Source organism: Elgaria multicarinata, chromosome 8 (assembly GCF_023053635.1).
Source record: "Elgaria multicarinata webbii isolate HBS135686 ecotype San Diego chromosome 8, rElgMul1.1.pri, whole genome shotgun sequence".
In the NCBI taxonomy this organism is placed as follows: domain Eukaryota; kingdom Metazoa; phylum Chordata; class Lepidosauria; order Squamata; family Anguidae; genus Elgaria; species Elgaria multicarinata.
Window position 1 is genome coordinate 55738407 of NC_086178.1, and position 26110 is coordinate 55764516.

General features: G+C 48.2%; 1 protein-coding gene across 2 annotated transcripts; it reads right to left on the reverse strand.

The window, feature by feature from the left end:
- Positions 1-3455: 3455 nt before the first annotated feature.
- ZFYVE27 (zinc finger FYVE-type containing 27) lies at positions 3456-18554 on the reverse strand. 2 transcript variants are annotated; one of them, XM_063132495.1, is made up of 12 exons: positions 18461-18554; positions 16918-17124; positions 15690-15760; positions 15184-15370; positions 11971-12066; positions 11451-11563; positions 9877-10019; positions 8713-8784; positions 7803-7947; positions 6284-6330; positions 5465-5546; positions 3456-4451 (listed from the first exon to the last, which is right to left on the reverse strand). In XM_063132495.1, the coding sequence occupies exons 2-12, from the start codon at positions 17121-17123 to the stop codon at positions 4387-4389; spliced, it is 1227 nt and encodes a 408-aa protein (XP_062988565.1). In that variant the 5' UTR covers position 17124; positions 18461-18554; the 3' UTR covers positions 3456-4386. The 2 variants fall into 2 exon arrangements, with proteins under 2 accessions (XP_062988565.1, XP_062988564.1); XM_063132494.1 differs by lacking the exon at positions 18461-18554 and having other exon boundaries at positions 16918-17819.
- Positions 18555-26110: the final 7556 nt, after the last annotated feature.

The window sequence follows — 26110 nt, forward strand, 5'->3', positions numbered from 1 at the left end:
GGCAAGAACTGGCCACACACAGGAGAGTGCATATTGATCCACCGCTGATGCAGCCTTACGATTATATATGCAATTCTGTGAGGAAACGGCCATTCGGAACAGTTTGAAATGTCACACTGCACAACAAACGATGAGAAATGCTGCGTGCATACGAAGGCTTGAATAACATGCAGACCGACTGCGACTTTGTTACCGCCACAGGAATAGGCAATCCTCAAGTAGCCTATTCCTGCAGAAGGCTAATGAGTAGCCCAGAGGCTTTAATGAGATTGCGTTTAATATTGATTGAACTTTGCTGCTATTTTGGTCTCCTGCTTGAACCAGTCTGGGGAGTAGAGGGTGCCATCTGCACAGCGCACCAGCCGGGCTAATAGCTCAGCTCCTGGTAAGCAGCGAGATCGAGGAATCTGCCCCGTGCTGACGGCAGGGTGTTGGGGTGGGGAGTGCAGATTACCAAGCGCGCAGTGGTTGCTTCTCACTGCAGGGCACCTGCAACTCCGCTTATTGCATGATCACACAGTACAGATAAAAACAGCCCTCAGGGGTTGCAGCCCTATTAAAATGTTGTTGCTTTTTAAAAATGTGAATGTGACACATTTGAATGCCATTAAGAGCTGGCCTGTATGAATACGTGGTAGAATCCTAGGACTTTCTGTAAGACCCAGAAGACAACTGAGGGGGATGAGACACGCTAAGCCAGTGTGGCGCCCTCCGTGTGGCCCCCTCCATGTGGCCCCCATTATCCCCAGCCAGCATGGCATGATGGGAGTTGCAGTCCAACCACATCTGGAGGGCACCAGATTGGGGAAGGCTGCTCTAAGCACAGGGAGCAGCCTGTGTTCTTTAGCTAACAAGGCCGCCTTGTTCTCCCTTTCTGCAATCCTTTCTCCTTACGCCTTGTACCCATGAGCTTGTGATGGAACCTGACCTTTTCCCGAAGGTTATTTCCGAGCACCAGGGCTGCGTCCGCTTGCCAAGGACGGTTCGTTTCATGCTAGGATTCAAATAAATCATGGGTGACATTTCTGCCCAAGATTCAAACACAAGCAAGCTGTGACTTGGAATTGGCCAGTCTGCCAGCGCTGCAGCCTGCTCAGATAAGGGAAGCATTCTTCTTCATGGGCTTGGCTAGAGAATATTAGGTTGAGGGGAAACCGTCTACACCGCAACTTAATATTCACAAGCATCCACAAGAGTGCGATCTGAACACCCCTTTACGGACCGCTTTGAAACACTCTCTCGTTCTTCTAAAAGGGGCAAAGGGTTTTCTGCATTTCTCGTGCCACACCTCCCCCTGTGGCCACTTGTGCAGGGTAACCACAGGCCCAACACTGGGACCCTGGGGGCAACCCTGCACAAAGTGGCCCCTATTGCAAGGAAGCACTTGAGGTTCTTCCTTGGTCAAGAAAGCCACAAGTTACCAGACCACCAAGCAGCAATCACTGAAGCAGATGAGAGCAAGAACACCTTAGTCCAGATCGTCTGGAATTAATCTCGAATCTGAAAGAACAGCCCTGCAATAACGTTACAATCGCTCTCTGACATTGCAGCCACACTTTGGTTGTAGATCAAATCAGCCCTAAAATTGCTTTGATCTCTTAGGGTGCTTCCAGGAGGATGGATGCCAGTCTTTTCTTACAGCAGTTAAGCAAGAATAGATGGACTTGCTGCAAGGGAAAAGGTGGAAGAGGCAGTGGGAAAACACAATTGAAGATGTTGTTTGGACATCCCATCCTACCCCACCCCTAGAGAATGACATCTTGAAGCAGGACGATAGAGCCATAAAAGGCTCATCTGGAAGCACTCTTGGTTTAGAGAAAGACTATAGGCCTCTTCAGGTACAGTGTCTGCCTGCGAGGAGGGGAAGGAGTGTGCTAGAGCATGCTAGAACCCAGAGGTTCCAGGTTTCGAATGGTGTGAAGAGCCTGCACAGATAGAGGACTCACCCTCTATACATGGTGGATGGCATGACAGAAGAGGGTGGCATTAGCACACTCATCCCTTCCCCTTCCTCACAAGTGGAGGCTACGTGCTTTGAGAACACCTGAAGAGAGCTTATGGCTTTAGGAATTTCATCAAGTCACGTTTCAATGTTCCTTGAAAAGCTATCAACTAAAGTCAGCAAGGAAATAGGAAAAGAGCTCACAGCAGCTTTCTAGCTACTGAAAACCAGTGGCACCATCAGGACAGGACTTTGGGGCAGACGCCCAGGACCCCACAAAGCAAAAGGCAACTAAAGAGTCAAGGAGCTGGAGCAACTCCCCTATGAAGGAAGCTTACAACAGCTGGGATTATTTAGCTTGAAGAAAAGGCAAGTGAGGGGGAGCATGGTAGAGGTGCACAAAATTATACATGGTGTGGAGGAAGTGGATAGGGATACAATTTCTCCCTCCCTCATAATACTAGAACATGGGGTGATTCCACAGTGGGAGATGTAGTGATGGTCACCAATTTGGATTACTTCAAATTCCTGGAGAAGGCTACCAATGTCTCCTAGTCCTGGTGGCTATCTGTTATCTCCAGTATCCGAGGCAGTATGCCTGTGGACAACCAGCTGCTGGGAAACATGGGTAGGGGGTGGTGGAAGCAACATCACATCGCGCTACGCTGCGTTCCAGAAGCTACGTTATATGTTGTGTGAAGGGCGGCTTTTTGTCTGGCCTGAATCCATTTCTGGTCGGATTTTGTAACTGTATCTTTGTCTTCCTACTTTTGCTCTGCCACCTGGCCCTGACAATGCCCCACCCCAAGACAAAAAGCTGAGAAATGCATCGCCGTGTGCCCCGACACATCGCCCCACTCACTGTGGCCCAATAGGCAGCATTAGGCAGCACTGTGGGTGCTTCCGGGAGGAGAGCTCCTAGTACCAAGAATCTGAAGGCCTTTTGCAGCTATTCTGTCTTTTATCCCTTAACAGAAGAGGTGGGAAAACACCCAGGAGAGCTGCAAATGGAAGACAATGAATTCTGGCCCATGGGTGAAATTCCATGAATGTGGCAGGGTACACATTCTGGGACCACCTACGGAACCACCTATGGTTTGGCCTTTCTCCCCCTCCTCCCGCCCCACTCTGTGCATTCTCTTATCCCAGGGGTGTCAAACCTCTTTCAGCCCCAGGACTGAATTCAATTTCGGAGAAGCTTGAGAAAAATCATGCTAACCATTTACAACAGGGAATTAAAATGCACCAAAGCCAGGAAGTCACCAAATTGTTGGTAGTCTGGGGGGAGGGAGGGCGAGGGGGAACAATCCGGGCAACCCCAGAGGGCCAGCTTGAGTCCCAGGGCCTGAGGTTCAAAATACTCTTGCCTTACGCCCCATCTTGCACCCTAAGCTCCATTATTCCATCTCACGAGGGCATCCAAAGGTTTGTCCCCAGCAATCTTTATGCAGAACTAGGCCCCCTTCGCTCGGCTCCTGCTCACCACACCGAAAGCTATTTCAGACACAGGAACTGCTGTCTCCACTCTCCGAGGATACGGTTTATTGTAAGATATATATTACTCTGCTTACAAGGTGGCAACAGTTCCAAAAATGCTCCACTCTTGTAGAGGAAGGGATCCACCTCCCGAGGCAGACGCCCCACACTTCCCGCCGGGCTTTGAGATTAGTAAGAGCTCCGTCCGGCTGCAGCAGCCTCTGTGCCCTCCGACACTGCAGGGATGAAGAGGGCAACGTTCCCAGTTCCGGGTCAGGCCAGACGGTGGAGCTTTGGCTAGAAACTATCTAGAAAGAGCAAAGTCAATGGCAGGGAGATGGAGAAAGGAGAGTGATGCGGTCCACACCTGGCCAAAGGAGAGAAAGCAGGTCCAGCTGCTCAGCACTCTCAGCCCCAGGCTGGACCTCCGGAGTTGGTCTTCTTGACACGGCAGAGCCTACTCTTGGCACAGCCAACTCCAGCTGCCATCGGAAGGAAGGCCCAGCCTCCACTTCGGAACAAAACACTCACAGAACAGGCAGCTCACTCGGGAGCGGAAGAGAGGCACCTTGAGATGCCCAGCAGTCTGGAGGGACCCTGCAAGAAGTGGATGGCCAAGCTGCCATGAGGATGACCGGGGAGAATTCGGGGCTCCAGGCAAGCGAAGGACTTTTTGCTCCTGCGTTGTGGGGGCAAGGGAGAAGCCTACAGTAGTCTAGTGCATAACGAACCTCCTACGCCGTGATTGCAGGACATCTCCTGAGCTGCTCGCAACACAGGGAGGGGGGCACACAGGGTGCTTAGCTGGTCAGGTGCATGAGTCCCCTCCCCTTACAGGTACAGGGAGGAGCAGGAGTGCACAAATGCTGCCGCTTAGCCCCACACCCCAGCCACCCACCCCAGTGTCCGCGAGTACAAGGTAAGGTGCACAGCAGATTCAGCAGAGGACAGGACTCCAAAGCAGCTTCTCACTTGACGAGGGCTTGGTTGCACTGCCCACACACGAAGACTGTCTCCCGCTGGGCATCAGGGGCTGCAGGAGGAAACACCAGTCAGAGACTCAGGGCCCAGCAAGGATCATGCAGCTCCCCATCCCCCAAATCCTGGCAAGGGCTACTTTTGTTGGTTTGCCCCTCCATTGGGAGATGAGAGGATGGAGCAGGGCCTTCCCACCAGCCTAAACAGTCTCCTTAATTTCTTTTTATTTTCTCCCTCTTCCCTCCCCATCCACTTTTCCTTGTGTGTCATGTCTTTTTTTAGAATGTAAGCCTGAGGGTAGGGACTGTCTTCTTTATTGATACATTGTAAGCCGCTCCGAGAGCCTTTTGGCTGAGGTGCGGGATAAAAATACTCTAAATAAATAAATATACCCAGCCTCACACACAAAGCCTCTGTTCTCTACTTGCTGGGCTCTCCAGGGTGGTGCCCATAGAAACGAATGTGTCCCCTGACACCTCACCTGGTGTCCATCAAGCTCACTGTCGCTCCTGATTTTTAAATTTTATTTCATAAAGTTGTTTGCAATTTTAAAAAAACTGGGAGGCTGGCATGCTGCAAAGCAAAGTGCTGCCCTCCTGCTCCATCTTTAGTTGGGTTCAAAGGAATGATTTTGTGTTTCGAAGCTCAGACCCCAGCTGTGTCTTCTTCTTTAAGTTCTTGGGAAAGTTATTTTTTCTTTTAATCTCACCAGTTTTGCCTTCTGGGAAATGAATGTTTTGTGACTGGCCATACCCACCCATAGCAGCCATTTTAAGAATGGGCAAATCTTCCCCCATGGCCTCCATTTTGTGAGAGCACACACGACACTCCATCAAAATTCCAGATGAGCCCACCAGACCAAAAAGGTTGGGAACTCCCTGCTCTACTATCCCCCACCCCCACACCCCACTGTAGCACAATGCAGCAGAAGTCAGGATTACAGCAGCTCCCCACTAGGAGAGAACTCTCTCCCTCTCTCTCTCTCTCTCTCCCTCTCTCACAAACACGCACACAGGACCCCCCTCCCCCAAATCCCATCCCCATGTTGCTCTCCTGTCTGTCACTCACCTGTAGCCCCCATGCAGCTCTTGGGAACTTTGAAGGAGCAGCACCTGGAGCAAAAACTGTTTCCGCAGTTACTGCAGCTCCGCTGAAGGGAAGAAACAGGAGAGAGAGCTACGGAAGGAGAAGGCTCAAGGAAGCCATTCCATGATGTGTCATTTACACACACACACACACACACACACACACACACACAGAGGGCCCCCAAGATAGATCCCTGGGCAGCCAGGCCTCCTTCACTATCCCCCTACTGATGCAACAAGACATGGTGGAAGGGATCCATGGTGAACATCTCCTGCTTTGTTAAAAAAAGAAGTTAACTGCAGCCGCAGGCCTCCCCAAATGGAGCTGGCATTGAGGATGGGGGCAGAGAGGTTTAACTCTCCCCACTACCCCTACCTCTGCAATGCTATTTGCCCTGTATGAGGGTGGGGTGGGGTGGGATGTACAGGTATCTATCTATAGGATAGCTGCAGCAATTGGCAGCTTGGATGGAGGGGGGCATTTTCAGGAGGGGAAGAAAAAGGTGAACCCCCGCCCCACACTGTGGTCCCTGATTTGGGGTGGGTGGGTCTAGTGATGCGGTTCTTTTCCTTTTTTTTAGAGTAGGGGATCCTAATTACAGATCCCTCCTGTCATGCCTAGTTTGGCCCTAAGAATGTCATCCACAGAAATGGATCGGGAAGAACAGACAGTCAGCAGCCCTGGCGAGTGGGAGGGGGGACAAAGGCCGGAAGAATGGAAGCTGCTGCAGGTGCCGGGATCTGCTCTTCACCTCCGCTGGCCCTGCCCTCGAGGGTGGGGGTTGCTGGGCCAGACACTCACCCTCTTCTTCAACACAGAGAAGGTGGCTGAACAGCTTGCACAGTTCCCTGCAAAGGTCAGAGAGGACACAAGCGACGGTCAAACCTGGCAGGTCTCTTTTCCATCCTTTCCCCAAGCAGCACAGGCGTTTGGCCCTGCTCAGCTCCTACGGTTGCTCAAAGTCCTTCCCTACCAAGTGCCCCATCACACCCTATCGCCCTACGAGACGGTCCCAGGAGTCAGGATGTGCCAAAGAAAACCCAGAGAAGGCAGCGGCTCTCTGCAGAACCAGGAAGCGAGGAGATGTGTACAGGGCTGCAAAAAAACCCACCTGAACTGACATGCTGCATCTCTTGGGAGACACCAGCCCTCTACTCGGCAACCCTGTGCCAGGAGCAGCAGAGGTGTGCGCTTTCCACAAAAACAGGGAATTTGGCACTGGGTGGAAAATTCCACCGCCTGAAAAATCTCAGGAGGAAGCAGTGCAAGTACAAGGGATCAAGTGTTGGACTTGGACTAGGGTGAGTCCTCCTTGTACAACTCTCCACTTGGCCTTACTGGGTGGCCTTGGGCACGTCCCTCCCTCCCAGGCAGAGCTACATGCTCCCTTGGCAAGTGGGCACTCACAGACCCATGTTTGCAAAAGTAATGCAAATATGCGACGGGGCGGGCGATCGTGAAGGAAAGAGAATCAACAGGACTGCTGAACCCCCTCTTTGCCTGCTGATTCTCCCCTGTAAATGAACCTCCTCAGCCAGGAGTGGGTAACATGCAGCGCATGAGCTATTTGCACCCCCTCACCTTTTTTACAGCTCCCACAACACTGAATATGCCATTGGATTCATTGGCACAGAGGCAGCAACAATAAAGCCGTAATTTCATTGTTAAACAAGGCACACGCCTTGTTTTCAATTGACATTGCGCTCTCTGGAGGCTTTCGGGAGCGTGGTTTTGCTTTAGCACAAAGCACGCACTCCCTGCAAACTTTCCTGTTTAACAGGAAAACTGTGACTTTCTTGCCGCTGTTCCACCGAATTTTCATGGCAATTCTAGGGAAGGTCTGGCCCTGCTGGGTTCCAGGAAAGGTGGGTGGTGCAGAATTGTCCCTGACCGAACAGAAATTCCTCACCCCAGGAATTAGAGCTTTTCTTGGAACAGATGTTTTTAAAGCACCACGTCTACAAAGTCCTGGGCAAAGTTGCATTTTTCTGACATGAGACCTGTTTAGCATTAGCCAGCCTTGGCCTCCTCTGTATAGCTACTGGGCCGAGCCCTAAACCATCCTACCAACCTTCTACACTGGCCTTCCCCAAGCTGGTGCCGTCCAGGTGTTTTGGACTATAATTCCCATCATTCCTGACTACTGACCATGTTGGGTGGGGTTGACTGGGAGTCGAGCTCCAAAACATCTGGAAGGCTGGTGTTAAGGAAGGCTGCTTCACACTATCCTCCTGAAGTCCCAGCAAGATGCACCCCCCTCCCTCCTCCTTCTCCTCCACTCTGCCCCCCACCTCCACCATCCCACCTCCCAGTCCAGTACCGAGGTTGTTGGTTGGGTAGCGCTTGCGCAGGCGCTCCGTCAGCCGTGACATCCTGCTGCGGATCACCTCGTTCCTGGTCATGAAGGGATTGTCAGGAAGGCCCAGCTCAAACTCCCCTGAGCACTGGGAGATGTCGTCATCCTCCTGGGGAGGAGGAGAGGAGAGGAGAGCCCATCAAGAAGGAGGCGAGACCCACGTGTGGTGTCCATGGAGTTCCCCGGGGCAGGAGGGCAGCATCCAGCTGGAAGGCCCCAGTCAGAGACACGGCTCCGAAGGCAGGGAGAGGCTAGGCCAGCCTTGAGAGAAGTGGCAAGGCTAGGCCAAATCCTGAGCCCCCGGAGGAAGGATGGCGGCCGGGCTTCCGGCTCGAGCGAGGAACTGGGACGCGAACTGGGCAAAGGACATCATGAAGGCTACATTCGAAGATGTCATCTTCGCGCAAGTGGAGGGAACCAAAGTGAGCTTTGGCTTAGGGGAGGGTGGACCGGCTCTCGCACTCACCATTACAAGCAGCTGGGTCTCCTACTCCCGCAGCAAAGGGAAAAGACAAGAGATGATGGCCAAAAGAAAGCAAGCGGCTGAACCCAGCCAGATCCAACCTTCACCTTCTATTGGCTGACTTCTTCCGTCTACAGAAGGGGGCCTAAAGCAGGGGCAGGGAGCTGCCGCTTGCTGACAGGAGATGCAGTCCAACGAGATCTGGAGGGCTCCCCGCTCCCCATCCCTAGTCTACAGCACTCTCTGCCCCAGTTTCTCTCTCTTCCCCATGTTTACTGCGTCGCAGGCAGAGGAGCTGCCTGCCACTGTTCTTAGCAAGAGGACCAAGGGAGGCTTCTTTCACCTGCTGGCCCACCAACGTCACCCCATTCCATCCCAGCACAGACCGTTCCAGGTTCTCAGGGCACAGACCTCAATAGCATCTTTGAATTCATCATCAGGCTCCGCCTCCTCCGCTTCCTCCACGCTGCCAGGGGTCAGATCCTACAAGGAAAGAAAACGATGGGCGTCACCGGTCTAAGGGGCAAAGGCCCACCAGCCCTTTGAGAGGGTGGCAGCGAAGGCAGGATGAGCCCTACCTTATTTCCACTACTCAGACGCAAGAGTGCATGGAAGTTAGGCCCTTCCCCTCCAACCTGAACATGTTTATTATCATGGCAGCCTTTATGCAAAGCCCCAAACAACACTGGGAATGTTTGGGATGCAGATCCCGATGCGTCTTGGAGGAGCAGCGAGGGACAAGCTTTGCAAGAACAGGCAGCAAAGACAGCCTGAAGAGCTGGGAGAGGGAAGAGAAGGGGAGACTTTGGGCTTCTCCCTTTTGATTTTAAAGTGAACCTACATAAGCGGTGAATACTTTTAAGCAGTAGCCTGGGGAAATTATGCCGGAAGGCAGACACAGCTTTTCTGATGATCCATTCCTGATGATGCCTGCCTGACATCCCATCTTTTAACAGGAGGTTGCAGATGCACTCCAGCATGGCTTCTTCCTCATATCCAGATAGGACTGAAAGGCCCATGCATGTGGGAAGTAGCAAGGAGGGAGGCAGGAGGAGAAAGATGGCAGCTCCTCCAAGAGAGGTACCCTGTAAGAAAACCCAAGGCTCCAAGCTTTTGGTGTCAGGCCACGTTTTCAGCCATGATCCATCGCTTTTCTCCCTACCAGGATCTCTCTACCACTCCCATAATGAAATTAACATTGCAAAATACAGCTATTGCTTGCCAGCTGGGGATGATGAGAGCGGTGGTCCAAAGCATCGGGAACGCACCGGATTGGGGAAGGGTGGCTTAAGGCATCTGTACAGAAAGCAGGGGGAAAGAGGGAAGCACATCAAGCAGAAATGAGAGGCCAGTTTGTCTTCCGTGCCCATGACTGCAGGGCTGGAATCAGCCACAAAGCCACCAACCGGCACACTGCTACGCAGGTCAGGATGAACTATGACCGTCCAGGGGCCTTTGCAAAAGATAAAAGCCTGCCGCCCTGACATTTGCATAACATCGTATGTCTAGAACTGCTTGGAACAGAGAGATATGGACCTGGCATTTCCCCCTCCCCTCTACTGCTCTAAGTCTTACCTCTGTACTGGTGGGTGTCGGGGTCCGGTCTGGCAGGGCTCCAGATCCCACTTCTCCAGCATCCAGCTCGACAGGCTCTGGATCCTTCGCAAGGGGCCGGAAACCCAAGCGTTGCTCAACGGCAGACTTCAGCTCCAGCATCACTGCGGAGAGAGAGAGACCAATGGCTGGACACTCCCAAGCAGCCCAGGAAAGCCTTCCAGCAGACAGGCCAAGCTTTCGGCATGACAAGTGAGACATGCCATTACGCCACCCCACCTCCACCCCACCTGCCCAAGCAGCAGATGCTAGTGCAGCAGCAGCAGCCACGGCCCACCTTTACAGGCAGCATCTAGAACAAAGGTAGCCTGGCCTGAACCGCCACTGATCTATAACAAGCCCAGCTCCCTAGCCAAAGCGGCCAGAACTATAACCACCCACCCATCCCGACATTAAGCAGGAAAAAGACTAAAGTCGCAATCCTCTGCATCTTTAGAGGGCGGGGGGGGAAGCCCTACAAAACCCAGCATCCCTCCAACCAGCCATGCTGGCTGGGGCATGCTGGGAATTGTAGGACTTTTTTCTGTCTTGACATGCTTATGATTGCAGCCTAAATGTGGCTAGTCCTGTGATGAATATTCTCCAGCACACTTTTTTTCAGCACAAAATTCAGGAGGTTGAAATATTCCCCGAACCCCTGCCAGCCCATCAGAACTTACTTTCTTTTGCACCTGCCCACTGCTATCTAGTAACAATGGGCCAAATTCTCTCTACCCCACAACTCGCCATTTGTTGTCCCTCCCACCCACCCCCATGAAACTGGGCAGGGAACCTTTCACAAAATTCGCCACTCGACCCCAATTCGAGTTGGGGGGGAGGGGTTATTCCAATTTTCACAAATAAGCTGGGCTGAATCTTTTGATCCAGCCCTAGTATCCACTGCTCCATGGCTGCCGATCCAGCAACCTCACAAAGCCAATTCAGAGTAAGGTAGCATTGCCTTCACTCCAAATGGATATTGGGGAAATAGCTGTGCTCTGAAAAGTTTCATCCCTGTTTGCAGTCACCCCTCAATAAAAATTGTCACAAGAAGAGTGCATTTCATGCACGGGCTGAGGAGTGGGGAGGTTGATGTTCCCAAACCACTTCACCTCCCATATCAGCTAAACACTAAATGTCTCTTCATGCTGCTCCTTGGGAGGGACCACAGCTCTCTACCAAGTACCACCACAGGCAGTATTTCACTTGCATACCAAGATCTGCTTCCCCATTGAGAAATCTTGCAATGGAAGAGGCTTCCCATATTAAATTACCAGACTTGCGCCTAGGAGTGAAGTAACTCAGAAGAGATGCAGTTCTTCCTCCCACACCAAAATTGGCTATTTGCAACACACAACTGCCCGCCCACCCCACACTCCATTTGGAATATTATGGGCCCGAAGCAGGGATGAGTGAAAGGGATTCCCTGCCTCATACAAACATAGCAAAGAAAGTCTTCACCCTGGACACCCTGTGTCCAGCCACCTACTGCAATCCCCCCCCCACCAGAATTCCAATGGGATAGATCAGTTCCTGGGGGTTGTACAATCTCTTACCTTGATAAAATGCCACATTGCCCAAGAAAAGTGCATTGTTGAGAAGAACGAAGACCCAACACAAGGGCAGCACGTAGAGGGCACAAACTGACCCCATCAGAACCCCATAAAACCTGGGCAGAGGGTGGAAAAAGAGCAGAAGGGGTATGACACACATGGATATTAGGACAACAGCTCAGACAGCAGCTCAGGCCTGTCTGGACTACCCTCCCTCCCTCCCTCCCTCCTGCATCTCCTCCAGAAGCTTACCTGCCACCTAATACCCTGCCCTCTACCCGGATAAATCAACAGCAGTGCCTGTGTGCCCAGACAGCATCCCTGTGAACACCAACCACGAAAGCTGGCCTATACACTTGTCCAGTACCAGGGGAAAGCAGGACGCCAGGCCGTCTGTAAAGTGACACCGTCTCATCTGAGAGACAGCACAGTTCTCAACTCCCTAAAGCAGCGAGGCCTGGGCTGCTGCCGCCGCCGCCGCCACCAGCAACACCTCATGAAGTGCTCCTCAGGCCAGACTCACTGCGAGGAGAGTGAAGGGTTCTCCCAGTAGAGGACACGGTAGACTGCCTCACAGCCACCACAGAGCCGACTCAGGAAGGCTTCCAGTTGGATCAAGCTGAAAAAGAGATGAGAGCAGCATTAAATGTGCTCCTCGTGCCCTCAGGGACGGAGAGACAGAAGTAAGGGCCACTCCTCAGGTGTGAGAACGCAGTCTTTCAAATAGCCTGGTCTTAGGTTGTGCAGGAGAGGGATGGGCAGCTTGTGCCCCCCCCCTGCAAAGTTTTGCCCTACAACTTGCCTCATCCCTCTCCATTGGCTATACTGGCTAGGAGTGATAGGAGTTGTTGGCCCAAACATCTGGAGGGCCACAAGTTGCCCACCCCTGGGGTAGGGCATAACAGACCATAACCAGCACTTTGAATAATGTCCAATAGCTGACTGGTAGCTAGTAAAGCTCTTGTAAAATGGGTGTCACACACTCCTTATAACTGTCCCGTCCGTAGAATGGCTGCAGCATTCTGGACTAGCTGACGTTTCCAAACACTTTTCATAAGGCAGCCCCACACAGAGTGCATTACAGTCGTTCAACTGTGTGGGGAGCTCAGAGGGGCTCACCTGGACTGCCTACTGCTTTTATAGCAGGGGTGCAGCACCTCATCCACCCCACATCAATGAAGCTGTTCCAGGGGTGAGCGGAGCCAAAACCCAAAGCATCTAAACATGCTAAGGGCGCAACCTTATGTGGATTGCTGGCAACCTCTGAACCTGTGAGACTGTCAAGCATCCATAAGAGGAAGGGAGGACTGTGGGGCAATCTTAGCCTCTGCGCTCCAGCTGCCCTGCATTTCTGCTAGGCAGGCGATTTCATCGTCTATCAGCAGCGCCTCCGATCAGATGCTATCTGGGGGCATAGGATCACTCCCTCCATAAATTAAATAAATACTGAAGGGGCATGCACCAGCATGGCACCCTGTTTTTAACTTTTAGATTGAGTATGCATTTCCTAGAGGGGGAGAAACAATTTTGAGTCTGCTCAGCTATCCAGCAAGTCATATGATGTATGGATAGCCAGGTATCAAGCTTTGATATCTTGCACAAAACACTGGCAAAGCCAACTTTGGATGGGGAACCGGGGGTGGGGGGGAGAGAAGAATTGGTTCTCATATTATTACAGCTTTTCCCTATTACAGGGCCAACGCTCAAAATTAGCCCAGTTTCTAAATTCACACCCATTCAATAAAGCATCTGACCTGATCAAACGCTGAACTGATCAGTAAACATCAGCCCTTGGCAGGGAAAACTTCCATAATTCTCCCAAAACTAGACTTGCAAAATCCTCATTTGTACATTCATGCAGAAGCAATACAGTAAATTAATAAAAACATTTTTAAAATATCAAAATCCATAGCTGCTTAAACAAATGCATGCACCAGCAGTGTATCATGCTTGTTGTTGATAATAGAAGTACTAAATCTGGAGTAACGGTTCCATTTAGCTGTGAATCAATGTGTTTTAATAGCGCTATCGAGCAGTGAAAACGCACCTTTCTTTGGCAAAGTAACTGCACAAATGGAAATGCTGATTAAAATCAATGATTTAAAAATGAGGCGTCTTGCTTGGTGATTGAAATCGATCCACTGTTCTAGAAGGCGTATTTTTTGAGAAGTGGGTAGCATAGCCATATAAAATGCTTAGTAACTCTTCCTCCTGTCTAGAGAGTCACAAGCCCCACAAGCAAGGGTGGGCAGTGCCCCCAATGGTTGAACTGGGGTAACGCGCCTTAGACAGCCGCTAATCTATGAAGGAGATCCACACATGGATCCCTTGCACTGCCAAGGGTAATGATCCTCTACTTTTTCTTAAAAGCAGGATTTTACCTCCATTTCCCACAACTGTATCAGCCCTATGCTATATCCTGTGTAGACATTGCACAATTTTTGCCCATGCGCCAATGCTGAAATGGGTGCTAAGTCTCTAATGTCACATGAGCATCCCCTGACTTTTTTTTTTGCCCCCTTTCAGGTCTGATCCATTTGAGCCTGTGCACCTCTGCGTTTGGATACTTATGAAGTGCATTTTTTAATATTGTGGGCAGTTTCAGTAATGATATATGGAGTCATTTTGAGTCAACAAGCCTAATATTCCTAGCCTTTGAATATGCCTGCATGACACACCTCATACTGTGCTAGGGCCTTTGTAATAGACACTTTAAAGTATAAAATGAGAATATTAATTCTGTGAAGCTGTGTACAGCTGTGTAGCTCCACATGTGCACAGAAGAGAGAAAAACGGATCACTAAGCCCTATTGTGCCCAGCTGTGAAATAGCCTTGAAAAAATAATCAAACCAAATTATCCCATGAAATAAAAACTCAAAAAGAAAAAATGGCTGGTCAAAAATGGTTGAAAGGTCACCGAAACAGAGGTCCCTAAGGTCATGGAAGATGGACAGAAATGGATGGATTGACTCCAGAAGTAAAGATGGTACAGAAAAGTCACCAGACTGGTTCAAAATGCTAAACCACTCTCATCATTTAGGGGTAAAGGTGCTGCATCATTTGCCTACACAGGAAACACTGATGCAGCAACAGCACAAAAGGGGTTTTGTTTTGTTTTTTAAAAAAAGGTCATTGATCAGAAAAATTATAGGATAAAATGATGATCATGGGAATACAGTGGATTGGGATTCAGAATATGTGACACATTCAAAAACAAAAAAGATGTTTCAGTGGGAACTCAGCCTATGGGACTCCTTATTAGCACAAGTAACTCCTGCCACCAAGCATCATCCCTCCAAACGGCACCCGGGGCCCACCTGTCCTCACCACCTCTCCTCAACAGCCCTTACAACAAAGTATTGCAGCACCTTATAAACACATAAGTTTATTCTCATTCGTCTTTCATTTCATTAGTTACATAGAATGTTAGAATGAATTTCATGTCTATATACAGTACATATGGAGTTGGGAGAGGGGCAGGAAGAGAATTGTAAACAGTGATGTCAAAAGGAAATTAAAGTACTGAAATGGATAATCATATAATTAAACAGTGGCCTCCTAGCATATGTATTGTATGTATACCTGAAACTCTTGATAACACTCCATGCATCTGATGAAGTGGGCTATAGGCCATGAAAGCTTATGCCAGAATAAATGAAATCTTATGCCACAAGGCTCTTGGTTATAACAAACTAACACGGCCACCCCTCTGGAAACAGTGACAACAACACTTACAAGCCCTTCACTTCGGCCACAGCTTCATTTCGGGAAAGCTGAACTTTTCTCACATCCTCCCGCCGCACACTGTGGTACCTCCGACGTGCCAGCTCTTCTTCACTCAGGCGGATGCGGCAGGTTTCCTGAAGGTAGCCCAGCATGGCAGGCACCAAGATGAGTAGGGCAAACAGCCCGAACCAAGCAGCTGGAGAGGAAGGCGGAAAGCAGGCAGTTTATTAGGCTGCCCCACAGCTTGTCCAACCATCAGCCAGCTTTTCCACGACCTGCTCAAACTGCCTCATCAAAGGAGACCTGTCTGCCTGCCAGCCACAATATTCCCTCATTGCCTGTCACTATAAACACTGGCCACACCTCATAATTTGCCCCCGATGAAATCATACTCCATTCGCCACCCATCAGCTCCACTGGCTCAATCCACCCACCCCCATACACACATCCATTATGTCTGAAAGGTGATGCATATCTCACTCAGGCCCCCAGGGCATGCTTCCAATGATCCTCACCTTCACTCAGTGTCAGCAACAGAAAGTTGAGCCCTAGGCAGGTAAGGAGGGAGCAGAGCGGCATCTGCCAGCTGCGGAACAGACATAAGCGTTTGTTAAATCTCCAAGGGATGTTTTCACTCTGGGGTCTCCGATATGGTGTCTTTGAGCACCAATGTGTCACAGACACCTCTTCTGGGATCTCCCAGGCTCCTTGACCTTCCTGATTTGTATTTTATTTCTTTAGATTTTTTAAATTATTATTTTTGAAATGGGAGGCTGGCAATTTATTTATTTATTTATTTATTATTCCATTTGTATCCGACTTTTTCCTCTTGCAAAGAACCCAAGGCAGCTTATATGGTCCTCCTTCTCTCCATTTCATCCTCACAACAACCCTGTGAGGTAGGTTAGGCTGAGACTCAGGGACTGGCTCAAAGTCATCCAGTGAGCTTTTTGACTGAGTGGGAACTAGAACCCGGATCTAGAGTCCCCGTCCGACACTCTAACCCACTACACCACACTGGTTGCTGCAAAGCGAAGTACTGCCCTCCAGCACCATCTTTATCTGGGTTCAACAGAGTGGTTTTGTGTTTTGGAACTCAGGATCCACTTCTGCCTTGTACTTAGGTTCTTGGGCACATTAATTTTCTTTTAGCCTCTAAGAACTGAGTGCTTTGTGACTGGACATGTCCAACACAGTAGACGTTATATGAATGCGCAGGCCCCCATGGTAGCCATTTTGTGAGAGCACCCACAGGACTCTCAAAATTCCAAAAAGGTTGAGGACCCCTGCTTTAGGTGCACAATGGTGGTATGAATATCAGGGAGGAAGAGGGGGACTAGGGGACAATAAAAGGCCCATGACCTGTAAGAGCAGGATTGAGGTTCAAAAGGAGACCCCACGCAGACTGAAAAAAGAATGCCCACTGTAACCCAGTCAGCCATGGACCTTTGTACTTTTGGCTGCTGACCAAGCCACAAATGGAGTACCAGGTCTCACAAATGGAGTACCAAGCCCAACCACTCACAAAGTTCCCAGTACAGTCAGCCTGGGATCTCTTCACACAGGGATAGCATCTGGTTTCTGAACTAAGTATTAGATCTGAAGGACTTCCTTTCTCTCGCGCTCCCACCAGAAAAAGCAGTACGTGCAAAGGGTCTATGCTTCTCTGCCCTCGGTGACAGCAGCCAACCAATGATCTCTACTTCATTTGCAAAAGGTGTAACCGAGTAGATGGGCACCCACCTGAGGAGGAACCACACCCCTTCAGCAACATCCTGCAATGGCTCCACATACAGCTCCAGCCGCTTATATGACACTACTAGATTGAAGAGGTCCAAGGAAGGGGGCTTCGGGGGTGAAGGAGAAACTGGTGGGACGTCAGATGCTGTGGGGCTGTCCAGTCCATTCCCTGTGGTCGCTCCTCCACCCTCACGCTCTGACACCTGCATACTGCACATGTAAATGTCAAGGGATGCAAACAGACCAAACAATTATCTCCCCACCCAACCCCAACCCCACCTGATGGAAACAATAGATGACAACTTTTGGGGAAGGGCAGAGATACCCACAGCAAGCTTTGCCTGTGCCCCACTGAGGAAGCAGAACCTGCACAAAAGGAACAGCCACAACACAGATCTCCAGGAGTCCCATGAGCTACAGGGCAACCGGAAGGCTACACAAAGGACCTCGTCCTTCAGATATCAATAAGGAAGTGGGGAGGGGAAAGGATGCTCCCTACAATCCTATGCCACATACATCATCACGTACACATAAACAAACATACATTGGAAAGTGGGGGGGGGAAGAATCCATCCTTGAACCACTCTTTAAGCAACCTTTGCTAACCGTAGAGATGTTTTGGACTACAACTGCAGTCATTCCTGATCACTGGCCATGCTGTCCGGGCCTGGTGGAAGTTGTAGTCCAAAATATTTGGAGGGCACCAGGTTGGGGAAGGTTACACATGACAAGGTGAGGGTGACAAGGGCTAACCAGTCTATATTACAACCTTCCCCAGTCTGGTGCCCTAAAGATGTGTTGGACTACAACTCACCATCACCCCAGGCCAGTCATGCTGGCTAGAGGATGCTGGGAGTTGTGGTCCAAGACATCTAGAGAACACTAGATTGCAGAAGGCTGTTCTATGAAGTGATCCTCAGGACACGCTACCAAAGGATGCTGGGTGCATCTGAGGCAAAGATGAAGACAGGAGGCTGGCGGGGAGCAGCCCATATTCTACATCTTAATCCGGCATGGGAAATCCGGCAACCTGGATCACTTAAACTGATTCAGAACTGTGAAAATAAACAGCGAAATATATTCCCGACTATGAACTGGCGTGGGGTGGGTGGGGAGAGTGAGCCGGGTAAGGTAAGCAGCGTCCCTCAAGCCTCCTCCTCCCGGAAGGGCTCCTGGACCTTTTTAAACAGCCGCCTGGCACAAATAAATCCAGCAGGTGACGCTTTGCTATCAGCTCCCCTCCATGCCGTGCAAGATTGACCTGCTGAATTCCCGCCTGCCAGGCAGTTATCGGCACAACAGCACTCGAAGGAAGGAACTCAACAGCGCCAATTCGCCACTTAGACCTGGAGGCTGGAGGGGGCCCCCACCCCCAGTCCCGGGCTTCCGTGAAGCACGCGCTCCCTCCTCGAGTAGGCAGAGATCCCCGCCTCCGGCGGACAAGGAAGCAGCGGCACGCTGGGCCCGGATCCACGCCTCCCCACTCCCGCGATCCCAAATAGGGAGAAAGGGCGGAGCCTCCGCTGTCAAGCTCGCCCGACCTCACCCCTCTCTCCGAGCCGCCGGAGCCACCGCGACTTCCTAGGGAGAAGGACCCGGCTGTGCCCGAGCTCCACTGCGCAGCGCACGACCCGGGCGAAGCGACGGCCCGGTTCGCCCACCCGAGGCAGCCAGCCAATCAAGAGCGCGGGAAGCGGCCACCGCGGGGTACGACCGGCTGCAAAACGCTCTGCCTCCTATTGGTCAAGAGCCGCCGGCCCTGAACCTATCAGAGCCCGACTTCTTATTCAGCGCCGGGTGGTTCTCTTGGAGCGGCTGCTGAAGTTGATGGCGTCAACGCGTCTCCGTCCTTGGACCGCTTCCGAAACCAGGAGAGAAAATCACCTCTCCCAGAACAATCGCTGGGCGCAGTCACTACTCACCCCAGGAACGCCTTGAAACTCACTGAAGTCGCAAAAGGGGATGTATTAAAACGAACAACAAGAAAAATGCCTCTTGGAAACAAATCCACCGTTCAGCAATACCTTTATTAGGACCAACCAAAATTCTACTAAAATGTGCAAGCTCAGAAGTCTTCGTTTTAGTCTAGGTCAGTGGTTCCCAATAGGGGGTCCGCGGCACAATTCACATATTAGCTCTGCAAGGTCCGCATTTTAATAAAAGAAAATACGCCGTCTCTCTCCCGCGCTGCGTTTGCTTCCACGGTGACGTCATGCGCGGACGCACCTGCGTGATTTAGCAACTAGCTTCAGAGATTACTTTTGTTGTTGTTTATTCGTTCAGTCGTTTCCGACTCTTCGTGACTTCATGGACCAGCCCACGCCAGAGCTTTCTGTCGGCCGTTGCCACCCCCAGCTCCCCCAAGGTCAAGTCTGTCACCTCCAGAATATCATCCATCCATCTTGCCCTTGGTCGGCCCCTCTTCCTTTTGCCTTCCACTTTCCCTAGCATCAGAGATTACTTCCCTGCACCTAATCCTGAAAACTCATGGATAAGGAATCCTTTTGAATGTGGTGATGTACAACGAACTACTCTATCTGCAGAAGAGCAAGATGCACTTGTTGACGTGACTTGTGATGGTTCATTGAAATCATTTTTCAAAGAATATAGACTGGACCAATTCTGGGTAACGGTTTTTCCTGATTATAAGAAGTTAGGTGAAAAAGCTTTGAAACATCTAGTTCCCTTTTGTTCCACGTATCTTTGTGAACAAACATTTTTGACATTTTGTTATATGAAGAACAAGCATAGAAATTGGCTCGATGTTGACCCAGATTTGAGATTAAAAGTAGGAAATATTGAACTGGATGTGGAAGGATTTGTTCAGGACAAAAAAAGGCATGATTTCTCCCATCGCATTTAGGTTTAGTAGCTGCTAGAATTGTGAACTAGACGTTAGTAAAATTAAATTCGTCTTTATATTCCTAACTAAATCGTCATTTTTGTGTAGTAATACCACAATTTTTATGGTCTTTTTTTTAGTATACTTAAAATCCTTTGCCTATTAGGGTCCGCAGTACTTAGCTAATTGGGAACTACTGGTCTAGGTGATGCAAAAAGCAAGGGACAGGGAAAGAAAATTGAGCTTGGGCACAGCAGGCTACTTCTTCTCCGCCCACCCCGCCCTTCCTTAACTTTTTCTATCACCTACCAAGCCTGGTAAAGGGTTCTGAAGAACTCAAAAGATTCAATAATTAGTATTAAACCAAAGTCAATACGCAGAACAAAATGGGCTTAAGAGTAGTAATACAATACAAAGTTCAAATGGAGTTACCACTATTCCACCTGGTGGAATTTTAGGATGTTTTAATAATGTGTACTATGTTTTTAATCAATTTTATGTATTTATACTTATTGTTGTTCCCCGCCTCAATCCAAACGGAGAGGCGGGTAAGAAATAAATGTATTATTATTATACAAACTAAGATAAAATTTAATGAAGTAACTAATCCATACTGCTGAGCATAAAAAGGGATATTAAAAATTTAATAATTAAAATTTTAATGATTTAACACATAACATAGAATTATACCAAAATAGAAGCTAAATAGTCCACAAACACTAAACAGAAACTATACATTTCACTTATTTCTACTGGTCCTATGGAAAGTTATATGCATCCACCTATCCCATACATGATTCGACCACAAGGGTTTTCCTCAGTGGGATAAGGTATTGGTCAAAATTATAGCCCAAAACACTGAAATTTTTTGTTAATTGTTCCATTCAGACTGTAGCTGTTATATAGTATATAGCTGAAGCACCCATAAACCAATTCTTCACTCAAAATAAGCTTTCAGTAAAGCTCTGCATGCAAAGAACCTAGTTAGTTATTCTATTAAATTTTACCTTAGTTTGTATAATGGTAGCTTCATTTGAACTTTGTATTGCAGTAGTCTTAAATCCATTTTGTTCTGTGACCTCAAAAGCATCCACATTTATGTGGAATTCTAGTTGGGCCTAATAAAGGTATTGCCCAACTGTGGATTTTGGATTTGTTTCCAAGAGGCATTCTTCTTGTTACTCATTTTAATACATCCCCTCTTGCAACTCCAGTGAGTTTCAAGGCATTCCTGGGGCAAGAAAATTTGTCAATGATTCTGCTGAGTGATGCCCAGGATAGACACAAGATGGACGCACAACTGGATACATGTAATTCTGGTTGGGGGGCCTAATAAAGGTTCTACCCAACTGTAGGTTTTGGAGGAGGTTCCCCTCATGGACCAATATATTTGGGGGATTCTATAAATTGAAAACAATAGGAGCTATCTGGGTCAGGCCCCTAGGAAATCATGGGAGCTGTGAATGTCCATTGATAAGATTGGCCTCCACTGAAATCAATGTAAGCTAAAAACAAAGCAACAAAATACAAAGAAAGCAATAAAACAATACAAAATAACCGCCACCAAGGAAATGAATGGTTTATATTGCTGTTTTATTGTTTTAAATATTAGTTGTGATGTTTTAATATGGTTTTATTATATCCTTGTATTCCACTTCGGAAGACTATTCTGAAAGATTTGTGAATGTCCCACATGATGCACTATGTGCTCAGGGAAGCTGCTTTAGCTTAATGGCAGAGTGCATGCTTTGTACATGTATGATAAGAAGGATTTTTATGATCAAATGAGAGGGATATGCTCTGAGCTGCAAGGACCCAGACTGAGGTATGAGCAGGAAGGAGCTGGAGTCCCTTTGTTGCCAACAAAGGAACCAAATTTGAACAAACCCTTATTTATTTATTTATTTATTGCATTTTTATAGCCAAAGCTCTATGGGCAGTTTACAAAAATTAAAACACAAAAACCGTTCAAAATATAAAACAACCAGTATAAAAGTATAATATAAAGTACAATTTAAAAATCCTTGCCATCCAAATTGTCTATCAAAGCCTTGCCGGAAATCATAGTTACAGTCACACCAGTACAGAATGAGGGGCCAAATTCTGCCCTCTGCTGTTCCCCAGATGGCTCCACCCACTTTCCACAGATCACCAATTCTTTGGTGGTTTTCCCAATGGTGGGGTTTCGCCCATTGTAAAAGGCTGAAATGCCTCTCCTAATGCTTAGTTACAGACAGAAAGAGGTAAATTATGTTAGTATTTTTAGCGCCACCAACCACTGGAATGCAACCCTCAAGAGCTTCTCCCAGAATTGAATTTGGTCCTAGGACTGAAAGATATTCAACACCCTTGTTTTACACCATAAAGTAACCTGGTATAAAGCTGCAGCTAAAACTTTGAAAATACATCCCACCCAATCTCAGGCCTAGTTAAATCAAGAATAAATACGACAAAAGTCTTCAGCGTCCCTTGAACCTCCTTGCAAGCAAATTCAATGGGCTGCACTGCACGCTCAAGAGTGGTGTATATTGCCCCACTCACTCATTAAGCTTGGCGGATGGAGACGACAGGAACCCAAATAGTGCTGCTAACGATAAAGAAGCTGCCATTCCACGCGTAAGCCACAAGGTGGCCGTCCAGAACAGGTCTTCGATCCCCACCCAGGGGACCTGGAACAGGACACGAGGAAGAGGTAGAATCTTTGTTGTTCTTGCTGCAATAGACTAACCAGGCTAAATCTCTGGAAAAGCAGCTACTCAGGACAAGTCAAAGCAGGCATAAAATAGCAGGCAAGCTTCTTTTTTTACTTCTGAATACTGAGAACAGCAGAAACAAGCACGCTGTCCCCCAAATTATTCATTTACAATAGCCTTCCCAACCTGTTACGCTCCAGAGGTGTTGGATGGCAACTCCCATCATCCCCAGCCAGCACATCTGGAGGGCCCTAGGTTGGGGAAGGCTGCTTTACAATCTCAGTTCTCTCTCTCACTCACTCACACACACCCTAGATCCCAGTGTGCTGCTTTCCAGCTACCTAGATTTTGTATTCACTGTCTACATCCGTCCAACGTGGCGCTACTTTTGACCTAACGTACCAGGCATTGATGTGTAATATTCGCAATACGTGATCGCATCGCACACGTACAGAATTGGTCATTCGCCGCACCATTTACGTAGCATTTTAAGGAGATCTCAGCGGCCATTGTATTAAAAATAAAACACCAAGTGGTTTTAGGCGTAACGGCTGCGCTTGAAAACACGCCCGCGATGCCTGTTGTGATCTCGGAAGCTCCGGGGAGGAGGCCCGAGGCGGGGCTCAGTAGGAGCCCCAGCGGTTAGGGGGCGAGGCTTCAGCGCCTCGCCAGACTTCCTGCCCCTCCTAACGTCTAGCAGAGAAGCAAAACAAATGAGCAAAATACATCTGCTCTACAAATTCGTTTTACGTTCTCCTGTATTAAGATCTGGGAGGGAGGTGCGGGCGGTTAAGCAGTTTCCATTTGCAGTGTAGATAATATGTATCGTTACGCTTGGACTCCTAAAGGGCTGCTGTGGATCCGAAGCAAAGTAGTAGTGGGTTGGCGTAACTTGCCCCTTTGTGTGGGAAATGTTGTGGTTGTCTAGCAACAGGGGCTGATCAGCAACCAGACACGTTTCAAAATACTTGGAAGATGAGGTACTCCCGAGGGTTGTCCAGTTGGGAGGGCTATCTTGCTGCATCAGATTCATGGTGCTGGGACCTGGGGTCTGATAGCCAGCCAAACAGGTAACGTAGCCAACTCGTCTGCTTCCCGTTTGGAAGCAGCAGGCCTACTTGCCACCAGAGGGGCGTCACACCGGGCTGAAATGTTTTGCAGGTTCATGTTGGTTTTGCTGCAAGAGATTAACCCTGCTATGCCTCTGGAAATAATAGGTTCATTGTTAGGTGATTCAAACCTTTTTCAGTTAATTAAAAACGAGGGCCTGATTAACTGGGGAACAATTACAAAGAAATGTGTTACTTGTAATGTTTACAGAAGTTTACAAGACCATGGTGGGTGGGGGTGGAGAGATCAGGCACCATCTTACCGACAGCAAGAAATGCTTCTTTTAAGATGCTGTTGGCTGCCACAAAGATATTTTTTCTTCAGAATTGTGTTTTGTTCATGGGCAAACTTGTGCAGATATAATTAGTTAAATTTTAATTAAATTAATTATAATTAAATTATAATTAATCAGTTTAAACAGATATGATAAACTAACAATGCAATCCAAAGGAAGTGAGGCAGGTAGCTACTAGGAGGAGGGCTTTCTTCGCTGTGGCACCCCAGCTGTGGAATGAACTCCCCAGAGAGGTCCGCCTGGCGCCTACACTGTACTGCTTTCGTCGCCAGCTGAAGACCTTTTTATTCTCTCAGTATTTTAACACTTATTTTTAAGTTAAATTTTACTGTTCTAACTCTGTATTTTAATCTTATATCAATTTTTGCTGCATGGTTTTATCCTAGTTGTGCTTTTTATACTGTATTTTGTATTTGTGCTTTTAACCTGTTGGTTGTTTTATTATGATTTTAATTTTTTTGAACCGCCCAGAGAGCTTCAGCTATTGGGCAGTATAAAAATGTAATAAATAAATAAAATAATGTTACACCTGCTGAATTGCTACTCAGTCCCCTTGCACCAACACAGCCCAAAGATGCATTTGTGTGTCATGAAGTGATCCAGTGCTGCAATCAGAATGTTGGTGGGGAAGAGTCTAAAGAGGAATGGAGCAGGAATGTGGTGGATCAGGCATAGGCCTTAATTCAGCCTTCCTCAACCTGGGGCGCTCCAGATGTGTTGGACTACATCTCCCAGAATGCCCCAACCCCTGCTGGCTGGGGCATTCTGGGAGTTGTAGTCCAACACATCTGGAGCGCCTCAGGTTGAGGAAGTCTGCCTTAATTGGAATCCTGTGCTCGCTCAGGAGTTGGTACAGCAGCATAATATTATGCCTGTAAAAGAGTTAAAACATTTTCAGTGTAGTCAATGGGGAGCCCAGGCAACTGACCCCATGCTTCCTCCCATCCTGACACCACAGTGGTGGATAAGATTCCAGCTAGTTCTCCAATCATTACAGAACATGGTTAATGATACATAAGCCCCAACCAGGGAAGATGTATCTCATACAGTATGAAAAGGAGGACAATGCTCCTCTAACTTTTAATAACTGTATACATGAATATGTGGAAAACTGGTACTGGAACCAGTACACCTGAAAATAACCACACTTCACAAAGGCTCCAGGCAATTTATTAAATCAATGTAAGGCCCTGAATGGACAAACAATTAACAAGAGACAGAGGAGGGAAAACTCTCTAAAAGTTATAATGAAGCTAAAAGGCCACAACAGCAGTAAAAAAACTTTAAAAGAGCAATAAAAGCAAACCATTGACTCAGAGCAACCCAAAGAAAAACAACAAATCCTGGCTACCTGACAGCACAGGGGTCTCTTTGCCAGCCTTTGGGGTCCTGAGCAGCATGACCCTTCCCCACATGAACAGAGACCATCAATTGGAAAAGGCTAACTTATCCCCCCAGCTAAGCGGGTGGGGTGGCTGGCTCCACCAATCCACAATTGTGAGATATGAAAAAGGGGCGGATCTTATCGCTACCAACAAGGTAGCAAAGGTAGATGAGATACTATAAAAAGGCTTTTAATACACTAACCACAATGAAAAACATTCAAAAAGTAAAATATAGGTAAAAGTAAAATGCCACTTAGTATTTCTATCTTTTGCCTGCTAAAGACTATTTTTGAAATACCAAGTGGTAATAGCAATTTAAAAATAGTCTTTAGCAGCCTATGTTCATGCACACTATCACCACTGAGGAAGACCTATAGGTCGAAACGTGTTTGGTATTTCAAACACCAAAGGAGGTGAGGCAGGTAGCTACAAGGAGGAGGGCCTTCTCTGCTGTGGCACCCCGGCTGTGGAATGAGCTCCCTAAGGAGGTTCGCTTGGTACCTACATTATATGCTTTTAGATGCCAGGTGAAGACCTTTTTATTCTCCCAGCATTTTAACAGTCTATAAATAAATTTTAACTTGGTGTTTTAAATTTGTAATTTTGCATTGCTGCTGTTTTTATCTGGTTGAGCTTTTATATTGTATTTTATATTATGGTTTTATACTGTTGTTTTATACTTTGAATGTTTTTAATTTTTGTGAACCGCCCAGAAAGCTTCGGCTATTGGGCGGTATAGAAATGTAATAAATAAATAAATAAATAAATAATGTTCTTTGTGGTTTGAATGTAATACTGCATAGTGTAAATATACCTGCATTTTACTTTTTGAATGTTTTTCATTGTGGTTTGAATACAACACTATACAGTG